At 41.6% G+C, this 26,212-nt stretch overlaps 1 protein-coding gene across 5 annotated transcripts in view; it reads right to left on the reverse strand.

Moving 5' to 3' along the window:
- LOC110087981 (potassium voltage-gated channel subfamily A member 3) overlaps positions 1 to 25,883 on the reverse strand; it is a 46,094-nt gene extending 20,211 nt beyond the window's left edge. Inside the window, exons 1-4 of one of the 5 annotated variants that reach the window (XM_072997494.2) lie at positions 22,193 to 25,883; positions 20,411 to 20,528; positions 18,943 to 19,140; positions 2,482 to 2,626 (exon numbers count right to left, since the gene is read on the reverse strand). In XM_072997494.2, coding sequence (XP_072853595.2) covers positions 23,930 to 25,750 — 1,821 coding nt within the window. In that variant the 5' untranslated portion in view covers positions 25,751 to 25,883 and the 3' untranslated portion in view covers positions 2,482 to 2,626; positions 18,943 to 19,140; positions 20,411 to 20,528; positions 22,193 to 23,929. The remainder of the gene's footprint in view (positions 1 to 2,481; positions 2,627 to 18,942; positions 19,141 to 20,410; positions 20,529 to 22,192) is intronic. The other 4 variants (XM_072997495.2, XM_072997493.2, XM_072997498.2 and 1 more) reach the window with 4 other exon arrangements.
- Positions 25,884 to 26,212: the final 329 nt, after the last annotated feature.

A 26,212-nucleotide genomic window follows, 5' to 3' on the forward strand; every position in this document is an offset into this window, starting at 1 on the left:
AGGTTTTCTAGGCATAAAATACTCAAAAATGGTTTAGCAGTCGTCCCCCCTTTCCTCATTATGCTTCTAGTGGCATTCTGGGATCATGTAGCTCACCCAAGTCTTCACAGACTGGCTCTTCTCCTATTACTTAGCAGTAAACTTTCTTCTCGGCCTCCCACACTGGTCCATGTTGATTACATGCCGACAATTTTAGTTTCACATTTTCATTGTCTTTCTCCCAGTTTAAAATGTGCTTTCCCATTGTCCAGCAGCATGAATAGATGTCCCCCTGCTTTTTTCCTCCCCAAATGGTCTTCTTCCTACTGGAATAAGACCCTGAACCTTCTACTATCTTAGGGGAGAATGGAACATGACACTACTAGCACTAGATTAGTAAGGCTGTGGCAAAAAGATGCCAACATAATCTTGATCGGCTCTTGGAAAGTTCCACAAGGGGGGAAAGGAGACAGAACAAAGGAAATGAACAGTGGCCAGAACCCTATTACCAACCATGAAATATAGCTGCTTTGCTGCCAGAGTGCTTTGCCACTGCTCCAGTGATCCCTGGCTTGAAATTATAAACACTGGAGATGGTCCCATTAAAAGCAACCAAGCTTATACATGTGCAAAGGGCCACTGAGTATGCCGTTACACATATGGCATTAAAAGGCAACAACATATACAATGAGCTGCTGCACATGATGCAAAATCAAACCAGATTTTGACTTCTGCCCCAGCAACCATGACATATTAAAATTCCCATGCTATTTTTTTTTCAGAACAATGAAAGTAAGGATCTTCCGATGTGTAAATCCTTGTGGGAGAGGGTATGTGAATATTCACATTTGCCCCAGCTCTGCCCACGGGTTGCTATGCCTTCTGCTCCACCAACCACAATGACCACCAGCAGCCATCACTCTAGAAGGACCCTAAAGTCCCAAAACCTCCCGGTAAAAGACTGTGTGCTGTTTATGGCTGCAATCTGTTAACTTCAAAAAGTTAACACCAACCCTTCACAAGCAACTCTGTGTGTATGTAAGTGTGTGAATGTACGCCTGCACAAACATGCTTCCTGCAGCCTCATTGTACCAATACATGCCCATATCAAAGAGTCCTGCACTCGAGTACAGCCAACTGCAACCACAATGCATTCATTGATAACAATAATGGAAAAACCAATGGGAGCACATATGGCACTCCAAGTGGCTCTTAAAACCTACACTGTGTGGTTGCACCAAATCAACTTGATCCTTCCCAGCTTAGTGATAAACCTACAGTTGTTACGCCATATACAGTGGTGCCTCGCAAGACAAAAGTAATTCATTCCGTGAGTAGTGCTGTCTTGTGAAATTTTCGTCTTGCGAGGTTCCCATAGGAATATATTGCAATGCATTCCTATGGGAACCTCGCAAGATGAAAATAATTCATTCGTCTTGCGAGGCATCAGTCTTCCAAAAAAAAACACATTCATCTTGCGAAGCATGGACATAAAAGAAGGCATCTTGCGAGGCACCACAGCGATCACAAAAACCATTCGTCTTGTGGGTTTTTAGTCTCACGAGGCATTTGTCTTGCGAGGCACCACTGTACCCGGATTCTTCTTTATTATAGCATAATACAAGAATATTAGGATAATTGATGCAGTATAGGTTGCAGTCCCATGCACACCTACTGGGAACAAGTCCCACTGAGCTCAGTCTGAATAAACACATACTAGATTGCTCTGAGAGTGCCGGCTTTAAAAGGAAATACATACTTCTAAGAAATGGCTAGATTTAACTAGAGCTAACTATTACATATATGCTTATACATAACCATTTGCTTGGATTAATAACATGATTTTCTTATTTAAATAGATGTTTCAGGACAAGGCACACATTTTGAAGCTTACTCTTTCAGGCCATTTGAGGATTCATATAAATAAGTATAACTTCTTCTTGTATACAAAGGCTAACATAATCAGAAAAGGTTCTTGTAACAAAGGTAATATTTTATAAATAATACACATATAGAGGGGGAAAGACAACAGAAAACAGAACAATTATTCATTTCTCACCACAGCCCAAAATAAAACTGTACAAAGCAAAACAGATGGACATGTTACAGACAATACATTTAGAATGTTTATTAGCAGCATGTTTATATTTAATTTCTTGTTACTGAATCTTTCATGAGAGGTTTTGTAAAGGCAGGAATAATATCCAAACAATTTTGTCTCCCTTCACCAAACTTTGATCATTCATATAACATTGTGTTTCATTTTATATTACAACATAAAAGATGCCCTGATCAATATAATGCACTTGTGAAAAAGCACAGAAAGACAGAAAAACTGTTGCGCTACTGCAAGCTAGAATACTAAGACATAAGACGGCAGGCCATCCTTCAACTCAAAGCATGGTGCTATAGTATCATTAGTTACCGTTTCCGCATTTCTGTGATTGTAAGTTTGTTTTTAAATAAATATTTAAGAGGCTGGTGGAGTTCTGTAACACTTACTGAGACATCTTCTGTTATGTGTTGTGCAGAATAAATTACAGCCTTTACTGTATATACAACCACTGAACGGTGCCACATTTTTAAAGGCAAAATGGAATCCCTCTTGCACAATGATTGTGTCCTGGATCATTTGCATCTTCGTAGCCTAAAACGAAAAGGGAAAATAGGAACATCTAAATTCAAAGTTCTACTTGGTAGATATTCAGAGAAATAAGGTTAAAACTGATGCCATTCAGTGACAGGGCTAACTTTGCCATGTAACCGACTGGATTCTCCATGTCATCACAAAGCCAGTTCACAACGTGTCCGGATAGGCAAACGTACCACAGCAAATGAGCCTAGGTAGGCATGATTCATTCTAAAGAGGATAGGAGTTTACCAATATTGGTGTCTATGCTGCATTGCAAAAATCAATTCCTTGAAAATTGCTTTAGGCTTCGGGGGGGGGGGATCTTTCCTTTGCCTCTGGATTCTCTCTGCAATATTTAAAGCTAATAAACAGGTCATTAAAGGCTTGGGAAGAGGGAACCTCTGGCATGGAAATGAACTCTGCATCAGAAGCAGTGTACTGTAGTGCTAAGCCCTATCTCCCCAAATAAAGCCCATTTCAAAATGATACAAGCTTCCCAAGGAGATTAAAACACACACACACACACACACACACACAGAGAGAGAGGGAGAGAGAGAAGGCAGGACAAAAGACACAGTTCTGATCCTATTCAACTTTGTATCATCTGGTCAGCATAAAAAACAACCAAAAGGAGTAGCAGCAAACATGGTTTGTTGTGTAACCATTTAGACTAATACTGGAGACCAGCACTCAAGCGTTTGGTAATAATTTTGAATCATCTAATGAAATTAACCCTCTCAGGTTGTTGCATCCCTTCAAATCTACAGCAGAATCACAAACCTCCTGTGATGGTGAAGTAAAAAAGTTGTGCACATGCTCGGTGTAACATCTTACTCCCCCTAGAAACCAAGATGCAATTTATACTTACATATCATCACTAATTTACCACGCTCCTGTTTTGTGGTGGGAGGGGGGAAGAACAGTCTGGTCACAGGGAAATTTTATATGGACAACTCTCAAGACATATACATGAAAGTACATGTGTTTTGGTGAAGTTTATTCTTGTCTTCAGGCCAAGAAGAAGAAAAAAATGTAAGGAGAGGAAGAGAAAAAGGTTGCATATGAGATCAGCATATTTTATAATTCCCTAAGTGGGACCTTAGGAAATGACAAGAACTAAAACTAAAATAATTGCTATCTGGATACAATAGTATCTGTGTTTCTCAAGTGGCTGTTAAGTGCACACTTGAATACATGCTCACACTCCATATGTTATTCTACACTCATGTCTAGTCATCTCACTATATACCTAGCTAATAATAACTGAAAATGAGCCAGAATCATGTTGGTGATTTATATACGTTATTGTGTAAGTCATCATAGCAAACGGCCTGTAACTCACAAAGCAACCCCTGATGTTGGGAAAGTGCGAAGGCAAGAGGAGAAGGGGATGACAGAGGACAAGATGGTTGGACAGTGTCATCGAAGTGACCAACATGAATTTGACCCAACTCTGGGAGGCAGTGGAAGACAGGAGGGCCCGGTGTACTCTGGTCCATGGGGTCACGAAGAGTCAGACACGATTTAATGACTAAACAACAACAACAACAACAACAACAACAACAAATCACCAACAGGAGTTTGGCCTTGATGAAGTGGAAGCTTTGTTGTCTTTTATTCTGTATGAAGTGGGACAGGTTTTACAAGCCTTTAAACTTCTACAGAAACTTGCAACCGATGTGTTATAGACAATGGTCTGCACACACTATGAGTAGTCATCCCTTTTTCATACGACTTTCATTATGGTGTTTTGGGGGAGAATATCTCCCCTAACTCCAGAAACTCTCTCTCAATGGTCTCTCTGTCCTCACTATAAGAGAAAATAAAACCTGAATCAGCCCCCAGCTACAGTGCCAGGGAGGCTCCTCTCATGCTCTGAGACCTACTGAATTAAAGCCATTAGCTTATCTTTTCAAGATGAAATTGTCTTTTGGATGAAAGCCTCACTTCAAGCACTAAATGACTGTAGCGGCCATGAATGACTTTCAGCAGGAGAGGAATGTGCTTCTGTTGGAGTTCTCTCCATAGCTCTTGACACCAGAATGACTTTGTGAGGTTGGAGTTGGGGCTGGGGCCTAGATTACAATGGTTTCCCTTCTGTCTTCAGGGCTGTTTCCAGATAGTGGTTCTGGGAGATTGTGTCTCTGCCCCTCAGCAATGGAACTGTCAGATGCTTCATGGCACATCTGGTTTCCAGTGACTTTTCCAGTGATTTTTTTTAATGTTTGCACTCCCCCTAGAGCAGGGCATCATATACTGTACACTCATTCCTTAAACCTGGAAGGTTGTATCCACTTTTTGGATCCCCCACTTTTCCAAAAGAAGTCAAATTTTGTCACCAGATTTGCAGTGGCTACCAGATTCCTGTGGTAGCAATCTGGCAGCGCGTTTTAACTTTTACTGATTTCACTCACCCACCCCGTACTAAGGCTCCCAAACTTTCCCAGAGCAAAAGGGAGGCTTGGAACTTAAAAAGATGAGGATTGGGAGCTTTTAATTAGTAGAAGTTAAATATTTTTGGCACTTGATCCGGGTTGGAACAGGCACAAAACTATGGAACAGGATTTTCTCCATTAATAAAAATGTTGTAGCACCCCACTCAATTTTTTCAGTTGGATGAGGACTATTGACAAGACCTGCCTGAAAATGATTTCCATTCAGTTTTGAATCCCCATGGTGTCATTATCATCTAACTTGCATATAAGTTATTTTTCAACCAAAATGTAATTATTATTGACAAATGTTTTAGTGAAATCAAGATATTTACAGATTTCGTATAATCTTCCAAACAAGCAACCCAAAGGAAAAAGCAGAATAAATCAGGATTTATTCCTGATAAATCCATGCTAACTCCTGCTATCCACCTGAAATGCATGTGGGACTTCCTCCTTGCTGATGATACAGTTGTTGTTGGCCATTCTGCTGAAGAGCTCCAACATCTTATGAATCGTTGTAGCAAGGCCTGCCAAGATTTTGGACTAACAATCAGCCTGAATAAAACACAAGTCATGGGCCAGGGCGTGGACTCACCTCCCTCTCTTACCAACTCTACACAAGAACTGAAGGTGCTGCAGTGAGTCCTGGACCCTTTGTGCACAGCAGGAGAGGAAGTTGAACACATTCCATATGCATTGTTTCCTGGCATAACAAATAGAGTAGTCCTAGAACGAGCTTGAATTTCTAGCACATATACATTACTGAAACAGCTACGTCTACGTTGGCTTGGGCTCCTATATGGAGAATTAGTGCAGGGAAAGCGCCCCAGGGGGAGACCACAAGGATATCTGCAAGTGGGATCTGAAGGCCTTGGGAATAGACCTCAACAGATGGGAAACACTGGCACCTCAGCATTCAGCCGGGAGGCAGGCGGTGCATCATGGCCTCTTCCATTTTGAAGAGACAGGCCGAGGCAAAGAGGCAAAATCAGGGAGCTGGACAGTGGACAGATTGTATTTGTCCTCAGTGTGGAAGGGATTGTCATTCTCGAATTGGCCTTCTCAGTCACACTAGACGCTGTTCCAAGACCTCTATTCAGAGCACGTTACCATAGTCTCTCAAGACTGAAGGATGCTTACATGTACCTACTATTCACTGTATTATTATCAGGGTGATTATAAACTATTTATTTATTTATTTATTTATTTATTTATATTTAATTTAATTTATATTACACTTTTCTTCATTGTAGGATCCAAGGTAGCGTACAACATAATTTTCTCCCCAAAGAACATACAGTTAAAAAAACGTAATGACTGAAATCTGGTCATGCAATTATGATAACAGAATGGGGGGAGGGGGGAATACAAATTCACAGAAGCAAAATGCCACTAATTGACAAGTCGCCAGTTCAGTTCCTGGCCATGTGCCAAATCTCTTGATTGGAATGCAACGAGGCATCAAAGCAGGGACTTGCTAATCAGTTATAATTTGCCGCTGTAAATTATGTCATTTCCTTTCCACCAGTGCAACAACACAACCATATTTTGACCAATAAATTGCAGTATTAAAATACTGTTAAATAAATCTTCATGTTAAAACAAGGGTTGACTTAACATGACTTAAAATCTATTTGAAAATACAGCAAAAAAAGAAGTGCAACCCTTACCCTTAAAATATCCTAATCTGTCAATCAGTGGCTGAAGACTACTGAACCCTAAATGGTGGACCTTTAGCATCTGTCCTGGTGTTTTCCTTGATATCAAAGTTACACTGAAAAGGCAATGGTTTCCTGGATCTTCTTCCCTTTCCAAAGACTGGGACACTTGTTTGTCTCCAGCCTTATAGCAATAGTCCTCAAACATGATTGATGGAGGTTATGATGGAAAATGAGAATGTTTCTCTAGCTCTCAAGAACAGAATCATTTCCAATATCTACAATTTCTTCTCAATTTTGAATTACACCCTTAACTTCCTTTCCAGTTAGAGTCACTCATGCATTGCTTCTGTGATTTTGCACACAGATCACCTTGGGTACAAAGATATAAAACAGGAATTGAACAGGGCCTATTAGCTATTTTGTCCTATTCTGCTTTGTTATCTGTTAATACTTTGCCATCTTTACTGAGTAACAGGCCTCTGCTTATTTGATCTTGAATGTGCTTGCTACCATCCTAACATATCTAGCCTGCTTGTCAGTGTTTATCCTTTGTAACCTGCCTTTTCTTCTATTTCTTATCTATGTCCTTTTATAGAAGCATTAAATTCATCATGCTGCCTCAGTGGCTTTTTAAGTTACCTAGTTCTAGTACTTTAAGAAATTATGTTTTTGTTCTTGAACTACTTGAAGTGCATTATATCCCTCCCCTCTATTTTGTATGTGACTCAGGTTAGTGGAAAGCTTCCAGTGAACAAACAAAATCAAGCCTCTAAGCTAGAGTTCATTCACATCTGCCTACAGGGAACAGCCATTTCCTAATGTCAGAATACATTTTCTGCACCCAAAAGATTTTAAGTTCAGTCCTTGGCATCTCCAGGTACGTTTAGCAACCACCTTCAACTGAAACCAATTTTTTAAAGCAACCACAATCCAGATCCAGAGCATATTCCCAATCAGGAGCCCATGGCTGTTTTTCTCCAGTCCCTTGTGAATCCAAGGGTCAAACTATGTATTATAGAGAGTACATCATTAGAAGAGGAATTCTCTAAGATACTGGATTCTCAGTGGGAGGTAATTACAGCCTTTCATCTACAAGTATGATTGCTCAGACCTGAAAGTCTGCCAAAATTAGGTTTCGGAAACATCCACACACTTGTTTTTAATGACCTTTTATCTGTAATAGACAGTTTGAACCTATGTATGCTTTTGAAAAGCATGAATATCATCACATGTTGTTTAAATCTCAGTGCAAAATACTGAACCAGATGAAAGAGCTTGAAAAAGTTCCTTTTTTTTACTACTGCTTCCTGAATCCTCCAGTAGAGGGCCAGAGACCATGCCAGCTAGGGAATTTTAGGAATTATAGTACAAAAAGTTACTTTTTCAAGTTGTATTAGCCAGACTAATAGTCTGAGTTAGTATAAGACAACTTTCAGTGTATATTGGCATACCACACTTAAGTGAGAATTACATATTATTTCTTTTTTATTGATTGATCCAGGCTGTTTTCACAAGAAACCTAATGCTTTTAGATGTTCCAGAATGACAGTCCTGGAAATCAAGTAAGGTGATGAGCATGTGCACATGACCCAGAGAATCCAGAAAAATGTGTTTTTGTTTCCTTCAAAACCATTCAGATACTCTGAGCTTTAACACATGAAAAACGGGGGGGGGGGATGTGTAGATGTAATGTTAAATTCTCACCTTCCATACACCATAGTCCCTGGAACTGCTGAAGCCTACAGTAGCTAAGGATCTGTCCAGACGGAATATAGTTAGCCTATATTTTTTATTTTATTTTTAGAAGGCTGGAGCATATTGGCTGCAACTGGCAAAGTCATGGTGACAGGATGTTCCAATGCCTGACACTGCTGGAGTCTGCTTTCCTTCATCTTTCCAAATGAGGGGCCCCCACCCAAAAAAATTATGTTATTATAATATATGTTGAGAAATCAGATTAGTGACCTGGATAACATGTAAAACTGTATCACTGCATATTCGTAAACATATGGAGAGGTTAATTGCAAAAGCCAGATGTTTCTATTTTTATTTGGAGATGACAGCAGAGGGCTAATATAGATGAATTACCCATCTGTCCACAGTCCCAAAACAATCAAACATGTATTTCTAGCAGAGCATAAAGCCCGCCAGGTCCTACACTTCTCTGAAACAAATATTCGCCACTATTACTGAAAGCAATAGGTTCCATGAATTCATAGACTATGAATTAAAACGCATGAACTGAGCCAGGTAATAGAATATTTAAATGTGATTCATTAGCATTAAATGGCTCTATTTATGCTAACTATTTTATGTCAGAAGCAAAACTAAATGGGTCACAAGTCTATGCAAGTCTATGTATCTGCTTGCCAGAATCAAGATACTGTAATTCATTTTTCTTATATCAAACACATTGACTCAACAAAGTCTCTTATCTGTTTTTCAGCAAATTGTCTTGACTTCATCTTTATGCCTTGAACTAGGATATGAGATTGGATTAATTGACAGAAAACAAAACATCAGATTAAACAGTATCCAAATACATGGCAGTTATATAGCCCAGAGCATCCCACAACAGGGAAGCCTGTTGTAAGAATTCAAGGACAACCCAATCCTTGGCTTGTGTCCTCAGAAATTAGTCCCACTGATCTCAAGTAGATGTGCAGTCAACTGCAGCTGTCAGCAGTTTGCTGACAAAATTGATCTGGTTGATAAAGAAATAAAGATAAAGAGTATGTTGACTTACATTAGAAAAAAACAGAGTTTTAACTTATATTACCCAAAATCTTCAACTGTGCACTTCACTAGCTAACAGTAAACGTTAAGAGAGAGCAAATTTCTGATTTTGAAGTATCAACCCCAAATTTGTCAAATGGAAAACTTGAAATGATACTTAAAAACACTTATTTCTTGATTAGAGCTAAGAGCATCAATTTTTAAAAACAGTGAGCATTCTGTTACCCAGTGTTAGGGGCCAGAAGGAAATTATCACAATGGTATCTCATCTGTAAAATTAGTGTGGCCCTGTTCTTCATTACTGACACTCCCTATTACTCTGACTTGCCTACCTATTTTAGGAAGATCACATAAGACACACAGAAATGGGTGTGTCCATATGTCTGCCTCTGTCATAGCTGAAACATTTTAAACCTTAAGCATCTAAATCTTCAGATGATATGAAACCCACACCCAACAGGTATGCACCTTGAGATTATTTTGTTTAAAATATTTTAAATGTATTAATTAATTTTAGTTAATTAAAATTTGTTGGCTGCTGTCTAAGAAATAAAACTGGGGGTGGGACAGGATATTCACTCTTCCATAGGGCTTCTGAACAGTCAGGCTCCAGGGTGCTTCCCTCAATTAGTTACGTGTCATCAAGTGGGATATTTAAGGAGTAGTTTTTCCAGTCCACACCCATAGTGAATTTCCATCATTGAGTGGGGATTCAAACCCAGCCCACCTGAGACCTAGTCCATCACTCTATCCACTACACAACACTGAATATCACTTCTCTTTGTAGGACTCCTGAATTCTTCCAACATTTCAGAGATAGGAAGAGAGTCCTATTCCCAGTAAGGGGAGGGGAGAGAGGGAAAAGAGGGAAAGGCAGAACAGTGCAGACAGACAAGAACATTAGCAAGAAAGAAGTTGGGAAGCAGAGAAAGAACAAATAGAAGGAGACAACGCATCAAGCATCCCTAAAGAGGAAGCCATAGGCAGGCCTAAGATATTTATTTCTCCAAAGGGCTCTCATGCAACTTCATGTATTGCAGGGCCATCTAAATCTTCCAACAGTTGGGTGGTGGGGGAAGAAGATGCTGATGGAAGTTAAGGGAGCAGAGTGAGAAAAAGGAAAAACTGAATTAATACCAGGGGGAAGGAAAAGAAAGATAGTAAAATTGAAAAAGGGCAATGACAGAAGAAGGAAAGGGGGAACAGAAAAGTGTGTGTGTGTGTGTGTGTGTGTGTGTCTGTGTGTGTCTGTGTGTGTGTGCGTGTGTGTGTGTATGAGAGAGAGAGAGATCCAAAGTGGGGAAAAACACTTGCAGCATCACATTTCAGAATACACCACCAGAACAGAATTAAGAGGAGTTGTGTCCCCTCATAGTCTAGTTGTGAAACTACTTGAGGGTTGTTGCTAATATAAAGGGGGAAGGGTGGGGGAAATTAGTAAATGGGGGAAAGTAAATAAGACTGTAAGAAATGCTTACATAGCTATACAATACAAATGGGCAGATAGAATAGTCAGTCATTAAACAACATGCACAAATGAATAAATATTTGATCTCTTCAAATTCTTAGGGAAGTAATACATGCTAATAATTATGCGCTGTGGTGACATACCCACAAACTCTGGGTTTCACTAGGAGCAAAGTTCTCAGAAGTGGTCTACCACTCCCTCCTTCTGGTGGGGATCTGGTACTGTGCAACTTACTCAAGGCCACACAGATGGCAAGGCACATATCCTTATCAGCCGCAAGCATACTTCAATGGGGTCTGAATTCCTGACTCTTGTCTCTGTGACCCAGTGCGCCAATGCACTAAGCTGCAACAATAATACTAGTGTACAAAATATTTTTAAAAAATAAAATTTTAAAAATAAAAAACAAAATAAAAATGCACCAAATTCAATTTTCTACAGCTTTCCTTATATTTTACTTTATAAGTCTTGTCCTCTCTATTGCAGGACTAGGAATGAAAATTCACCCTTGAGGGAGACAAAACTAGACATGAATATGCTGAAAACTCTTCTCTTCCTTCTAAACTTTCCTCCCATGATGTTCTGTCTCTGCTCTTTGCCACAATAAAGCCAACTCCCTGTGCTTGTCACATGTATGAAAGGAACTTAGTAGAACATGAAAGAGCTTTTTGAACCTAATTCCAAAGAAAACCTGCAATTTAGGCCTTGAATAAATGGTCTCTTTGCCCATCCCTAGGCAACAGCGGATGAGAAATGGAGCCATATTAAACCAGTCAGCAAACTAAACACTAAAAGCTTTCCACAGTCCAGTCTGTTAGAAGACAAGTTACATTTGCTTCAACATGTCTCAGTTCATAAAAATAAGATGAAATGATGACGACTGGAGGGGATTTTCATGCATGAATGTCTGGCAGTGTGTTCCTGCAAGGCTTGCTGTGAACCAAACATCCAAGAATTTGTGTAAATACATAACACAGAAGGATCCATAAAATGTTGGTGATGCTTGCTCACAGAAAGCTGAATAAATGTCACAGCTGCATTAAAAAATTTTCAGAGGAGCCACAAGTCACTGTGCAGTCTCTTTAGATTTTAGATTAGGCATTCTTCAGTTTTGAGAAAGTATGGTAACATGCTATGAATAGAGGACCTGGAACAGTGTCTAGTGCAGCTGAGAAAGCCAATTTGAGAGTGACAATCCCTTCCACACTGAAGACAAATATAATCTGTCCCCTGTCCAGCTCCCTGATTTTGCTGCTTTAGAAACTGCCTCTTTGTCTCGGCCTGCTCAACAAGTGTCTCTTCAAGTTTCAGTCTCCTAGATTGTTAGCAATTTAGTTTAAATGGCTTGGTACAGCCCAGAGTTCAGAAATGCTACTTCTTTGGAATACAACTCTCAGAATTTCTCCAGCCAGAATGGACTAAGTAAAGTTCCTTGCTACATCTCCCAGGTTATTCCACCATGGCCTTCAGTGTGACCTTACTGGTTATCCTCCTTCCTGGATGTTCACATATCTTTTCCAGTTTTGCCTCTTTCAGTGTCACACCTCGCTGTAGTGCTATATCCCAGCCCTGACTAAATGCGTAAAGCTTTTAGTGAAGAGAAAACTTGACTAGAGATCAGAGGAGAACTTGACCAAGACAGTGATCTCATATGTAGGATCAGTGCTTTCTCAAACAAGGAAAGACATTTGATTGTAAAACGACATTAAAAGCAGAACGTGATAAGAGTATTGTAAATACTTAACCAGCTTCTTTTGAACATCTTACTGCTGAGATATGCATAGCAAAGGGGACTGCATTCTTGGTGAGAAAATGATCTAAGAGTAGGAGATACACATTCCTCTAAACATTTGTCTTAACTCCAGATATATTGCTATTTGGAAAGCTCAATGGTTTAGGTATTGGGCTGCAGAGACACAGATTGGGAGTTCGATTCCACAGTGTGCCTCCAACAAGTAGAATCAGCCTGTGTGGCCTTGGGCAAGTTGTACAGTCCAAGGTACCCCCAGAAGAAGGGAATGGTAACCCGCTTCTGAGTGCTCTCTACCTAGAAAAGTAAACCCTGAGAAGACTCACCATAAGTCAGATTTGACTTGATGACACATACAGTATTATTATTATATGTACAGTGGTGCCTCGCAAGACAAACTGCCTCGCGGGATGAAAAAGCTGCAAGACGAATGGTTTTTTCGATCGCTGTGGTGCCTCGCAAGATGGCTTCTTCTATGGCCGTGCTTCGCAAGACAAATGCTTTTCACAAGACCGATGCCTCACATGACGAATGAATTATTTTCTTCTTCCAAAGTTCCCATAGGAATGCAAATGCATTCTATGGGAACCTCGCAAGATGAAAATTTCACAAGACAGCACTACTCGCGGAATGAATGACTTTCGCCTTGCAAGACACCACTGTATATAAGAATTAGTGGAGGAGGGAATGCCTATGAACTGTGCAGCTTTGATGCTATAAGTCACAGGTGGGTAAACTCCAAGAGTCACCACATACGTATTTGTTGACTGTGGAGAGTGACTCCAACACACACACACACGCACACACACAGTTTCTGAGCAAAACTGAGGGGAGGGTATTGAAAAAGCCTTCTTGCACCCTCTATTGGCCAAACAGATTTTTAAACTAAAAATCCTTGGGGAGAAAGAAGCTAGAAAGGGGTTCATAACACAACAAAACTACATTGACAGGCACTTTACTTTTATGAGCCAAATAAAAATATTTTCAACAAACTCATAATGCTGGGGTGATCCAGGCCACATGTTGTCTGCTCCTGCTGTAAACAGAGATATTCAGTATGTCTTTTCAATTTTCAGTTATTGTGGGCCACAGCTCTCATAGCAAGGGTGAGCAGCTTGTGGTCATCCAGGTGTTCTTGTGTTATACCGTGTTTCCCCGAAAATAAGATTAATTTTTGCTCCAAAATAACCATTAGGGCTTATTTCCAGGGGATGTTTTATTTTTTTCATGGACAACAATCTACTTTTATTCAAATACAGTCATGTCATCTGGTTCCTGCACAATGGTAGAGAGTGGAGTTTCACTTAACTGGGGCTTATTTTGCGGGTAGGGGTTATATTATGAGCATCCTGAAAAATCATACTAGGGCTTATTTTCAAATTAGGTCTTATTTTCGGGGAAACTGGGTAACTCCCATCATCTTTCAGCACTGACTGTCCAGGCTGTCGTCAAGAAATCTCTCAAGGGCCACACATTGCCCAACATTATCTGAAAGGTCAGATTTCAAATTCAAATATCTAGCGGTCATCCTATTTGAGTAGGTTTCACCACTGATGTGAAAGGTACTTAAAAGCATATGAGCAACCACCAGTGAACTGGGTTTATGCCTATTCTTAGCATAAACCAAGTGGAAGTTGGTTGGGGTTATTAACATATATTTTAGGGAGTGCAAGATGCCAGATAACCTGTAGTTGTTGGTTTCTGCTCAATTAAACCTAACTAGATGCAAATTTCCTTGCCACTTACTTCCTATTTTTAATCTTCCCTTTTGAACAATATTGTTCAGTGGACCATAATAGCATCACCTGGAAGCATCTTGTAACAGATGAGCATCCTCCAAAAATATTACCGGAATCATTCATTTTAGCTTTTTTTAACCCTTTGCTGCCTATTTCATGCCTCCACAATGGGAAAATTAAATCTAACAAATAGTTCAAGAAGCTGCCATCATTTTAGACAGTCGGAGTCAGTTTCAGACAGTCAAATCCAATCATCAGAAGGATGAATCAGTTGTTGTTCCAGAGACATAATTAGGCAGACATTTGTGAGTCACCAATCATATCTGAAAACAAAGTGTTTAGGTGCAAAAGACCAACCACAAAGCAAAGCAAGCAAATTTGCAAGCTGCAGGAGGTGTGAAAAGTTCCTGCTGTGACAATCTACCATTCAGAAATTCACTCTCCTACTGTTAGGTTATCTGAAATGTAGACTTGGACCCTCAACTTTGGCTCAACACATAGTTATCATGTAATATATGAAGAATGCACACAGGGAACATTAAGTCTAATGTACTTCTGCCACATGTGTCTACATCAAATACAGAAATGTATGAACTGAATTAAAATCACAGGTATTTACAAACTGTACAAGGTGGATGTGCTTGTGGTGAAACAGACCTATTTATTTGTTTGTTTGTTAACTTTCTATACTGCACCATCTAGTGGCATGCCATTAGTCTGGGCAGTTTCCAACAACAAATGCAAATATAAAAAGACTCAATAATCCCTGACATAACTCACAAAATATAAAAAGGAGGACAACATTCCTGAAAACCTAAGGTGGTTGCAACAGACACAATTATAAGCCACGAAATATAACCAATGCATAAAAGTAAAACTCAGTAATAAACAATTATAAAGGGAAGACATCCTGAAATGCCTCCTTGAAAAGCAATGTTTTAATGTGCTTTCTGAAAATTAGAAGGGAAGCAGCCTGGGGCACCTCCACAGGCAAAGTGTTCCACAAAGAGGTGGTCACCACTGAGAAGGCCTGGTACCTTGACATGGATTTCCTGGCCTCCCTCCAGGTGACCATCCACAACATCAAAATCTGAGAAGTGTAACTGGTATGGGTGATTGATATCAGGGAGAGATGATCTGATAGGAAAGAAAGTCCCAAACCATTCAGGCCTTTGTATGTCAACATTAGTACCTTGAATTTGGCATAGAAGCAAAGCAGCAACTAGTGCAGGCAAGCCAGGATTGGAGAGATGTGATTTAAAACCAGGATTGGAGAGATGTGATTTAGAACCTCTGCTTGAGCTGTACCACTTCAGACGACATCTGGGAGCTCACATTATGGCATGTTTCTCTGTACAAAAGAGTTTGTACCCTTGTAGGAACAACAATAACAGGGAGAAGATGAGGCCACATTCTGTGTCTCTGAAATCTGTCTTACTGTTCAGAGTGCAAAACCAGTGTAGTTTCTCTTTGAGAAGCAAAATATGCAGCAAGCACCGAAAACTATCTGACTATTCAGAAAGACTCAAACATTTCATTGAATGCTTCTAACTCTTAAAATCCATGCAACAGAGTAACAAGTTTTCAGCTGTTGTGAAATTGCACAATTTGTGCAAAATTCACTCTTAACAGTCCAAAAAACTCTTGTTGGTTTCCTCTGTTGATAAAGGGGGAAATGCAGCTCCTTGTCTTCTAGCAAGTATTTGCATTTCTATTTAAAAATGCAGAGCAAACAATTCTTTTTCCATTCCAATCCTGACACATCCCATAGTCCCACATTGCTGGCTGCTGTATCAGGTTGTTAAAATCATAACATAGAACTGTAACTGAGTCATAATTCAGATCACAAGATAAAATGATAATGGAGTCACAGTTCTATGCTCAGCCATCAGCATGGTCAACAGTACAAGAAAAACTGCAGAACACAATGCCATGAAGCAACTCGTAGACGTACCTGTGACAGCCTTTAAAAACTTCATCAACATGTATGAATTGTGCCACTGGCTGGCTACAATTACCCATGCACAGAACACACCAAGCAGGACTGCCCCTGCCTTAATAAACCTGCCTAAATGCTGCAGTAATCTGAAAAGGACCTCATCTGAGTCCCTTCTGAACAGTCTGGAAGTTTGTAAACTAGAGGCAGCAGAAGTCACAAGTAAAATGAATGAGTACATCCCAGTAAGAAGTGCTGGCCAAATAATCTTATGCTACTTAGACCAATATCTGTACAGCAGCATAGCCTTTACACCAAGGGTGAGGACCCATTTTTCATCTGAAGAGCTTAGTTCAATTTCAAAGAAATTCCTAAGGGCTGCATTTGAAAGGCCCAAAACAAAAGAATGGAACCAAACAATACCAATATAATGGTTGTTGAGGGTTTTTCGGGATCTTTGGAATCACAAAAGTGAAGCATCCACACCAGAATCAAAGAACATGAGAGACACTGCAGACTAAAACAACCAGAAAAATCAGCAGTAGCTGAACATGCCCTGAAACAAGCTGGACATGAAATTCTATTTCAAAACTCTACCCAGCCACAAGGACCTGTGATCACTACACACAAAAGACCAGCTAACGACCCCCATCAATCACAGTGACAGATAATTTGTCCTCCTTATCACAACAATACACCCACAACAAAAACGCACTGATCACCATAATCACCCATCTCCTGAAAAGGACAAAAGCTGATCTCACAGCCATAAATTCTCAACTCCCAAACAAACTGCACCAGAGCACAGAGTGCTGTCCTCTGAAGATGCCAGCCACAGAGTCTGGCAAAACGTTAGGAAGAACAACCTTCAGAACACAGCCAAAGAGCCTGAAAACCCCACAACAACCATTATATCCTGGCTGTGAAAGCCTTCACAAATACAATACCAATATATTTTAACAATGTAGCCAATATATTTTAACAATGCTCTTACTGCCAGTAACTAAGCCTTTGTTGTTGTTGTTGAGTCATTTAGTTGTGCCCGACTCTTCGTGACCCCATGGATCAGAGCACACCAGGCCCTCCTGTCTTCAACTAAGCCTTAGGAAGGCCATTTCAACCTTTTAAAATAGAGAAAAAACATATGTAGGCCAGGAAACCACCAAACAGTATTATATCATGTGGGAAGGAAAGTAGACATCCAGAGAAACTGGAGAGCTGCATTCAGTCAAAAGGCCCAATGTGCCCTTCCTTTGTTTTACACATTATTTACAAATATCAGGCACAAATACAGTATGAGACTAGAATGACTCTCCTAAATAAGCCATCATGGCACTACAGCTAACAGGCCACTGCTGAGAAGCTGGATTTATCTGAGGAGATTTTACTCTCACTGTGGACCATGGCCTCTAAGCAAAAAAATAATAATCACACATGCTGTTTGTGGGGAAAGACAGCATTTTTCAGGAGAAGATAAAAGGTATATGGGCATGCTCGGGACATACGCACACACACAACCACCAGAGCAACCTAGAGTACTGTACCATGAAGCATCTGATGGACACGAGAAAGGACAAAGCAAAGAGAAACCTGAAATGGGATTTCAAGTCCCCTGTCACCTACACAGAGGACAACCAAGAATTTGCTAAGAACTATAATTTGAAATAGTCAGAACTCATGGCCACCCCTTCACAGAGCAAAACTTTAATTTACCACCCACAGCAGCACAGGGAAAACCTCATGACAGGACAACTGTAGTCTCCCAGGGTCCTGGCCTATTATATACTCAGCAACTCCACTCTGCTCCACAACCTGGTCCTTGACAGGCTGCAGCATCTACAAGGATCTGTTTCAAGGGCAAGGCAATATGCAGGTCTTCTAAGCCGGTGGGGCACTCTACTGGAGAACTCACCGTTCCCATTCCTAATGTGTGTGTGCCCCCCTACCATGGGCAGAGCTCAGGAGAAAAACAGGAGGAGGAAGGGAATGTTTCCCTACCCACCATCCAATATTATGAGACAGACAAATCTGAAACACAGCTTCACAATGTCAGAGTTTTTATTGAATGGTATCAGTAGCAGAATGAATTCCAACGGCAACAGAAGGAATGGGAGGTGCTGCCTTTGTATGCTTTTTAGGGTCCTTGAGCCTCTGAAAGCTACCGGAGATATGTAAGAGCAAGAGATGCAGGTTTCCTCATTACTGCATCACCACATGGGTTAGAGTTAGACCTGCTACATTACTGTCTATCAGACACTGTGGAAAGAAACAGCAATCCTGGGAGCATGAAGACTGCAACTCCATAGAGGCACAGTTGGGTTTCCCTTTGGTCAGTGTTCCTGCTTGCTGTAGGCCTTGCTTGTGCTCTGCCTGGTACTGGGGGAACCACCCTTACCTCGGTGGCAACTGAACCACTGCCTGGTTGCCTGTGGGGAGACAAGAGAAGCATGGGATGGTGTGGAATAAGGGGGAACAGCAGAAACCAGTCAGTCCTGAGAGGAGGAATGCTATCAAGAGACACTCTTCCGTTCGGCATGCTTCAGCTTAGCTCCCCACTCCAAACTGGCAGGCCTTCTGGCATGTATGTTTGGAACAATAATACTCACCCATCCCCTCTACTTGGTAGAATGCTTGGCTGAAGCTTTGTTTGTTCTGCTCCATGTGGCATGGCTTTGATCTGGCAAAAGGAAATACACCATGTGGTTTGGTGAGCAGTGGCAATAGGTAGAATTATATGCCTGGGTTTACTGCTGTGCTGGATCAGCTCTGTTTTCTCTACACAAAGCATGCACCTCTTTTGTCCCCTATGGAAAAAAAAAACACTGCTATCAACTCTGAAGTAAAGTCTTGTTTTGTTGTTGTTGTTGTTTGTTAAGACAATAGTTTTCCAGAGACCGATAGGAAATGCTCTGTGGTCATTTATGATTCTACTTTATACGCCCATTAGTCTATCTTGTAGTCTATCTTGTGGGGAGGCATGGTGGGAGAAGTGGAGGTATCAAATGATGGGTCATGCTCCCCACCCTGTTAGTTATGCTCCCCACCCTCTCCCTTGCTTACCTCACTAGGTTACTTTATCTTCGATGCTCCATCTCCATGTGTGGAACTGAATCTTGCATTTGTGCTGCTCATCAGCTCTTTATTTATTCTTTGATAATTCAAATTCTTGGCCAGTTGGTGGTGACGCAAAGTGGTCACAGTGCTAAAACTACCTATATGCCACTTTTTGGACTTAAGTACCTCCTCCAAGGGCTTACAATTCAAACACAGTTTAAAAGTCCCACATCTTCTCTTGAAATGGGGATGGAATGAGAGTGCCCATCCTAGAGTTTTGCTGTGCTGGCCAAAATTTCTGGGAGCTGTAGTCCAAGAATATCTGGGGACCCAAGGTTGGGAACTACTGCTATAGGGTGGAGGGGACAGAATGAGGACAGCAGTTGTCTGGGTCTCTCCATGTAGTAGTCCAGTCTTCCTCAATATGGCACTGATGTTGTGAACTACAACATCCAGCAAGCCTTGTCACTTGCCATGTGGCTGGGGCTGATGGGATTTTCAGTCATGACCTGAATGCAGATATATTCTGGAAAATTAATCAAGACATTCTCCTTTAGGAAGGCCTTTAAGTTGCTGTTTATATTACCTATCAGAAAGTATTATGGACTAGCTAATTTTTCATTCCTCACTATTCAGCGTTTAAACTACTGTGGCTGTTTTAATTATTTTATAATTTCTAAGAATGTATACATATATGTAAAATATGCAAACAGAAAGAGGCAGAAATCATCATTAAAGAGAACAGGAGAACTTTCACAGCAATGAGTTGGCAAGCCATCTGCAGATATGCTGCTAGCGAGACCGAAACAGCCACATTGAGGAAGTAGCACAGTTTTAAAAATAATGGCCTCCCTTTTTGCGTAAGGACAGGCACATCACTGAAAGTGATACTCTTGAGTCATTTACAGACTTTGATTCACAGGATGAACAATGGCTTGGAAAGTCCCATTCTCAACTCTTATAATTATGATTTCTTCCTTACTGTCGTAGCTTAAAACAGCAAACTCAAATACCATGTACCTAAGCGTCACCTTATCTCCTGTCCTTTAAGAGAAAAACACTTATGTATCTTTACATTATCCCTGGACTCTTTGCAGCAGGTCTCTCCTGTGCAAGGTGTAGATTCATAACATCTTAGCTGGTAATAATGAAATGGGAAAAAATCGTCTTTTTGGATTCTCATTTCAACATAACAGGTAAAACAAAAACTTGTAAGGCATAGCAAAATAATGTGCCTCACAAATTCTTATAGCAGACAGTTCTTACTCATAATGGCCTAGATCCAAAGAAGAGTGCAATCAGCTCTGCCTAATTTAACGTCCTCTTGTCACACAGCAAATCTTTTCTGGAACCAGGAATTTCAAAAGCAATTTTGTGACCAGTACAAGTTGTAATGAATGTGGACGTGTTTCCAGCAGTATTCTAGCTGAAATGTCATGCCATTTTCTACCCTATTCACCATTACATTGGTTTCACCTTAACAGAATTCTAGGACTGCTAATCACACATTGCCTGTATCAGACTGTTCCTTTCCTTAGGAAATTGGGTGGGAGGGCGGGGAATTTCTGCAAATAATGGGGTTCCCAAGCTTGCTTATACCTCCCTCATCTGTGTGGACTGTTCTACTTTGGCTAAATAAACAATAGCATTCACACATGAACATCAGTAATTAGAAGACTGATGAGAGGGTCTGCTGCACAAATGGGGAAAAAATCAAATAATAAAAAAAGAAAAAATAGAGCTCACTAGGCATAATTAAGCTTTGTGATAATAAGCCAAAAGAGATGCAAATTGAGATTTAACTCTTTCTACAAATAAGTGAAAAAGCAGAAAACAACATCTTAATTATTATGACTATTATTTTTCTTTCTTTTTGCCTCTTTCAAGCCAAATTTATAGCAAGGTAAAATTCACATACAGGGAAAATACTGTGACCCATTCTGCTGGCACAGCCCTGCACCTCACAGACACTAATTAGCCCAGTCCCCAGATGGTAAAAATTACAAGGTTAAACTGCAGCTCCACAGAGTGTGCTACAAATAGCTCAAGACTGAGCCAAGTTATTTCTCTCCGTGCAATTACTGATTGCTGATTAGCAATGAAAAGTAGATGTGACTTTGGAATGAGATCCAGAGAGATCACCATTTGTTAGTTTGCAATTGTATTCAAGGGCCATGAACACATAGGCTACTACAAAGTTCTGAACTGTACAATGAGAAACATAATCTGAGCCAGTAAAATGTTCCCTTCTTCAGCACCAATGTATTTTTGTCTAAAGCACTTTTTAAAATGCAGAGTGTCCCAAATCTGTACATAACTGTCGCACATTTTGTTTCACAAGATTTAAGGAGGCAAGGAAGTGCCTTGGTGAACCAAGACCTCACTACTGGCATGATTCACAAACATGCAGCTCTGCGTTGATATTAAGAGCAGGCATCAAGTTGCATAGTATATTACTGAAACACATTTCAGTAAAGCACTTGTGGCTAACATTTCAAATCATACTGAATTTCAATAAAGGGATATATCCGCTTATTAACTCTGGAGGCCTCTTACACTCAAATCAGGGCTTTTCTTGTCATTCCAAAACAGAGGGCAACATAACTACTTTACAATAAGTGAACTGAGGAGAGCAACTAGAAGTAGTTTAAAATCAAATTAAAATTCAAAATTCGTTGAAGTTGTGTTAGAAAAGAACCCCCATAAGGTTCTTGTTTTAAATCTGTATCCAGTTTTACTGATATGTTATAGCAACATGTTTCTTTGTAAGAACGACTCTTCTTACAGCAGTGATGAGCTCACCTGTATCTGTCTGATATTCCATGGACCCAGATGTGGCGATGAGAGAAGATAACCACACATTCCCCCAGAGGTTTTTACGTACTTCTCAATCCCACAGTTTACGGTTCCTCATCAGTATTTATTTCTCCAGATTTGAATCCAGTTGTAACAAATGTTTATAGCCATGTTCTTCAATGCCTTGTTGTGCTTTGAAAGAGGGGAATATTTTGCATAAAACTAGGTCATGCGCCATGAATTAATGTATGGTTTGTTCTGAAAGACAGAGGAAGGTGCCATCTTTCCAGTGTTCTATGCAGTTGTGTAGCTATCATAGATAGGATGAATTTTCTGTTTCAGGTATCAAATTGCAAGCAGGGTTTAGATGCTTGTGGTTATGGCTATTGTCTATGACAGCAGGGTTGCTGTTGTTGTTTTCATTCTGTTATAATGTGCAGAAGAATCAACACTATTCCATATTATCTCTTTTCTTCTTGAGCCTGCAAGTCCCAGAACTTGGAATGTTCCGTATCAAAAAAACGATGCATATAGAATAATGCTTTGTTTCTACACTTAAATCTCTCTGGGATTAATGCTGTCTCTGTGGCTGTGTATGTGTGTATGTGATTTATAAGAGCAAAGGCTTTTCTGTGGAACCACAGAAGTTGGAACCATCTGGAATGGTTACTATGGAAACAGCAAAGGACTGAGGGAGGGAGGGAGGGAGGGAATGGATGCCATGACAACCTTTGGGAGTTTCCTGGGAAACCAAATTGCTATGGAAACTGCATCACTCAGGTCCAAATTAGTAACTTCCGCTGCAAGGCGTGTTTGCACTTTAATCTTCTTGTGAGAGACGCAACTGCTTATCTTACTTGAATTCAAAATGGCTGGAAATATCCCCTTTGTTTCTAAGGTTTCTAACTGAGACTACAGTTAACTGCAAAAAGACCATCAGTGAATTCCTAGGAGTCTAGCTGTTTATGATATGCAGAACACCAAATGACCATGATATGCTCCAGTCTGTCAACTGTTATCCCTTATAATGCAGAACAGGTATTTTTCCACTATAACATGCACGTATAATTTCAGATTCAAGGAAACAATTTGTTGATATCTGTGGACCAAAGAAATGCAGAATCACAGAAGAGGCATTTTCTCGTTACATCAAAATGACATTTGCCCTATTGTAAGATTCTGACTGCACACAGGGTGTTTAACCTGGCATTTTTTAAAAAATCAAGATTTTTCCCCCTCATGGGATCCATCAGATGTTTCAGCAGTAGGCACTGTGTTATGGCAGAGATGCTTTGTGTAATTCAGATTGTTCTATACGCTTTCCCTACTGTGTGAAATATCATTCTGTTCATAACTCTCCATCCAACAAGTGCATATATGCAGGGAGGGGGATCAGCAATAGAGCTGGTCTTTGCAAAACCAGACAAAACACCAGTTTCCCAGCAGAAGCCCAAAGCCCTGAAACAAACAGTGCAGAACAAACAAAAAACCTGTTTGGAGAGGGAGCAGCACACACGTACGTCTTTGAATCCTCTTAACTGTCTTCTTTCCCAACATCTGTTTGATTCTTTTTACCTTCTAAAAATCCCCGTCTTCAGAAGGAAGGACCAGAAAAAGTACATGTATGAAACAAGAGCACAAAGACTGACGATGGTGCATGTTCCTCACAATACTGATTATGCACACCTCCTGTAATATTTTAATATATATATATTCTATATATATGCTCTGGAAAGGTGTCTTTTAAACATCAGTAAAGATCTTTTTAATATTCACACAATTGGGATTGTTTGTGGCTGTGCAGTTGCCTGTTTTAAAGCCAGCCTGCTTGAACGCACTGTTGCTAATGCCTCCCTCTTCTATCACCATGTACTCGGACTTGCTGAGAGTGGAATTGCTACGCGCCTTCCTTAGCTCTTCAGTGGAGGAGAGATGCTGGCAGCTTCCAACATGCATATATTGGGCTTGTTCTTCACCTTCTGTTTCCCGGTGGTAAAAGTAATTGAAGTTGGAGACTATCACAGGAACAGGCAAGGCAATGGTCAACACTCCAGCTATGGCGCAGAGAGACCCCACTATTTTGCCCCCAATAGTGATGGGGTGCATGTCCCCATAACCCACTGTAGTCATGGTCACAACAGCCCACCAAAAGGCATCAGGAATACTGCTGAAACTTGAGTTAGGATCATCTGCTTCTGCAAAGTAGACCGCGCTAGAAAATAGGATAACTCCAATGAAGAGGAAGAAAATGAGTAAGCCCAGCTCTCTCATGCTGGCCTTGAGGGTTTGTCCCAAGATCTGTAAGCCTTTGGAGTGCCGAGAGAGCTTAAATATACGGAAGACTCTAACTAGCCGGATGACTCTGAGGATGGCAAGAGACATTGCTTGCTGACCATTCCCCTGCCTCTCGGCCAGCTCAGTACCCAAGGTGATGAAATAAGGTATAATGGCCACTATGTCAATGATGTTCATAATGTTCTTAGAGAAGGTGGGCTTGCTGGGGCAAGCAAAGAAGCGGACAAGCAGCTCAAAGGAGAACCAGATGATGCACAGAGTTTCCACCACAAAAAAAGGATCAGTGAAAGAGGATACCATGGACGTTGCTGGAGAAGAAGTATTGGTGAAAATGTCTGTCATGAAAGGTCCAACACCTGTTCCAAAAGTCCCTCCTGTACTTTCATAGTCACGGTCATCTCTGAACTCTGGCAAGGTTTCCAGGCAAAAAATGACAATGGAGATGAGAATAACTAAGACAGAAACGATAGCAATACCCCGAGCTGGTCCAGAACTTTCCGGATACTCAAAGAGAAGCCACACCTGGCGCTGGAACTCCTTCTCAGGCAGAGGTCTCTGTTCCTCACGGATAAAACCTTCATCTTCTCGAAATTTTTCCATGGCCTCTTCACCCAACTGATAAAAACGAATCTCTTCTGAAAAGATGTCAATGGGCACATTGACAGGACGCCGGATGCGGCCTCCAGACTGGTAGTAGTAGAGGATGGCATCAAAGCTGGGCCGGTTGCGGTCAAAGAAATATTCATTGCGTAGTGGGTCGAAGTAGCGCATCCTTTTGCGGGGGTCACCCAGTAGCGTCTCAGGAAACTGGGCCAACGTCTTGAGCTGGGTCTCAAAACGCAGGCCTGAAATGTTGATCACCACCCGCTCACAACATTCGTGCTCTCCGTTGCCACCACTGCCCGCTGTGTGATGGCTGGGGGCAGGCAAGGTGTGGGCAATGGGATGATCATAGCGCTCTCCTCCCAGCAGAGCATGGGGGTGCTGGGTCTCGTCGATCAGGGGGTCCTCTCCACCCACCACAGTCATGCCACCCTCCAGCACCCCGTCGTTTGCCTCCTCCTCCTCTCCTTCCTCTTCCAGCCCTTCCTCGGGGCCTGAGAACACGCCCTCGGGGAACGGCTGCTCACTGTAGCCCAAGTTGTGGTGGCTGCTCCCCACGACGCCGGCCCTGACGCCGGCCCTGCTGCTGCTACCTCCGCCGCCCCTCGGGTGCCTGCCTGAAGACGGGGCGGCCGGCGAGCATAGAAGACTCAGGTGCTCGTCCATAAAGGTGCTTGGGGAGCGGAGGGGAAGCGGTCTCCTCCCCAGCCGGCCAAGCGAGCGTCCAGGCGGAGAGCCAGAGTGACCCGCCCGGCTCCACCCGCCACTGCAGCCGCCGCCGCCGCCGCCGCCCGCTGCTCTGAGGAGCCCGCCTGGCTCAAAAAATCCGCCCCCAGCCCGGACGCCGCCTCCCGGCCCCCTCAGTCACTCGCTCAGCGCCGTCGCCGCCCACGCCGTCGCCCTCCCGCCGCAAGAGCGAGAAGAAGGAGGGCGAGGAGGGGAGCGGAGTCTTCTGGAACGAAGGAGGGGTCTTCCCGCTTGGTTCCCCGACTGTTGCTGCTGCTGCTGCTTCGGCTGTCGCCGCCCCTGTTGCTTCGGCAGGAGCAACAGAAGACGGGGGAACGCGGAGTTTTCTGCTGGACAGTTCATAGCAAGCGAGCAACACGTTCCTCGGAGAGCGGACGCGCG

The sequence above is a fragment of the Pogona vitticeps genome, chromosome 4, assembly GCF_051106095.1.
Source record: "Pogona vitticeps strain Pit_001003342236 chromosome 4, PviZW2.1, whole genome shotgun sequence".
Taxonomy (NCBI): domain Eukaryota; kingdom Metazoa; phylum Chordata; class Lepidosauria; order Squamata; family Agamidae; genus Pogona; species Pogona vitticeps.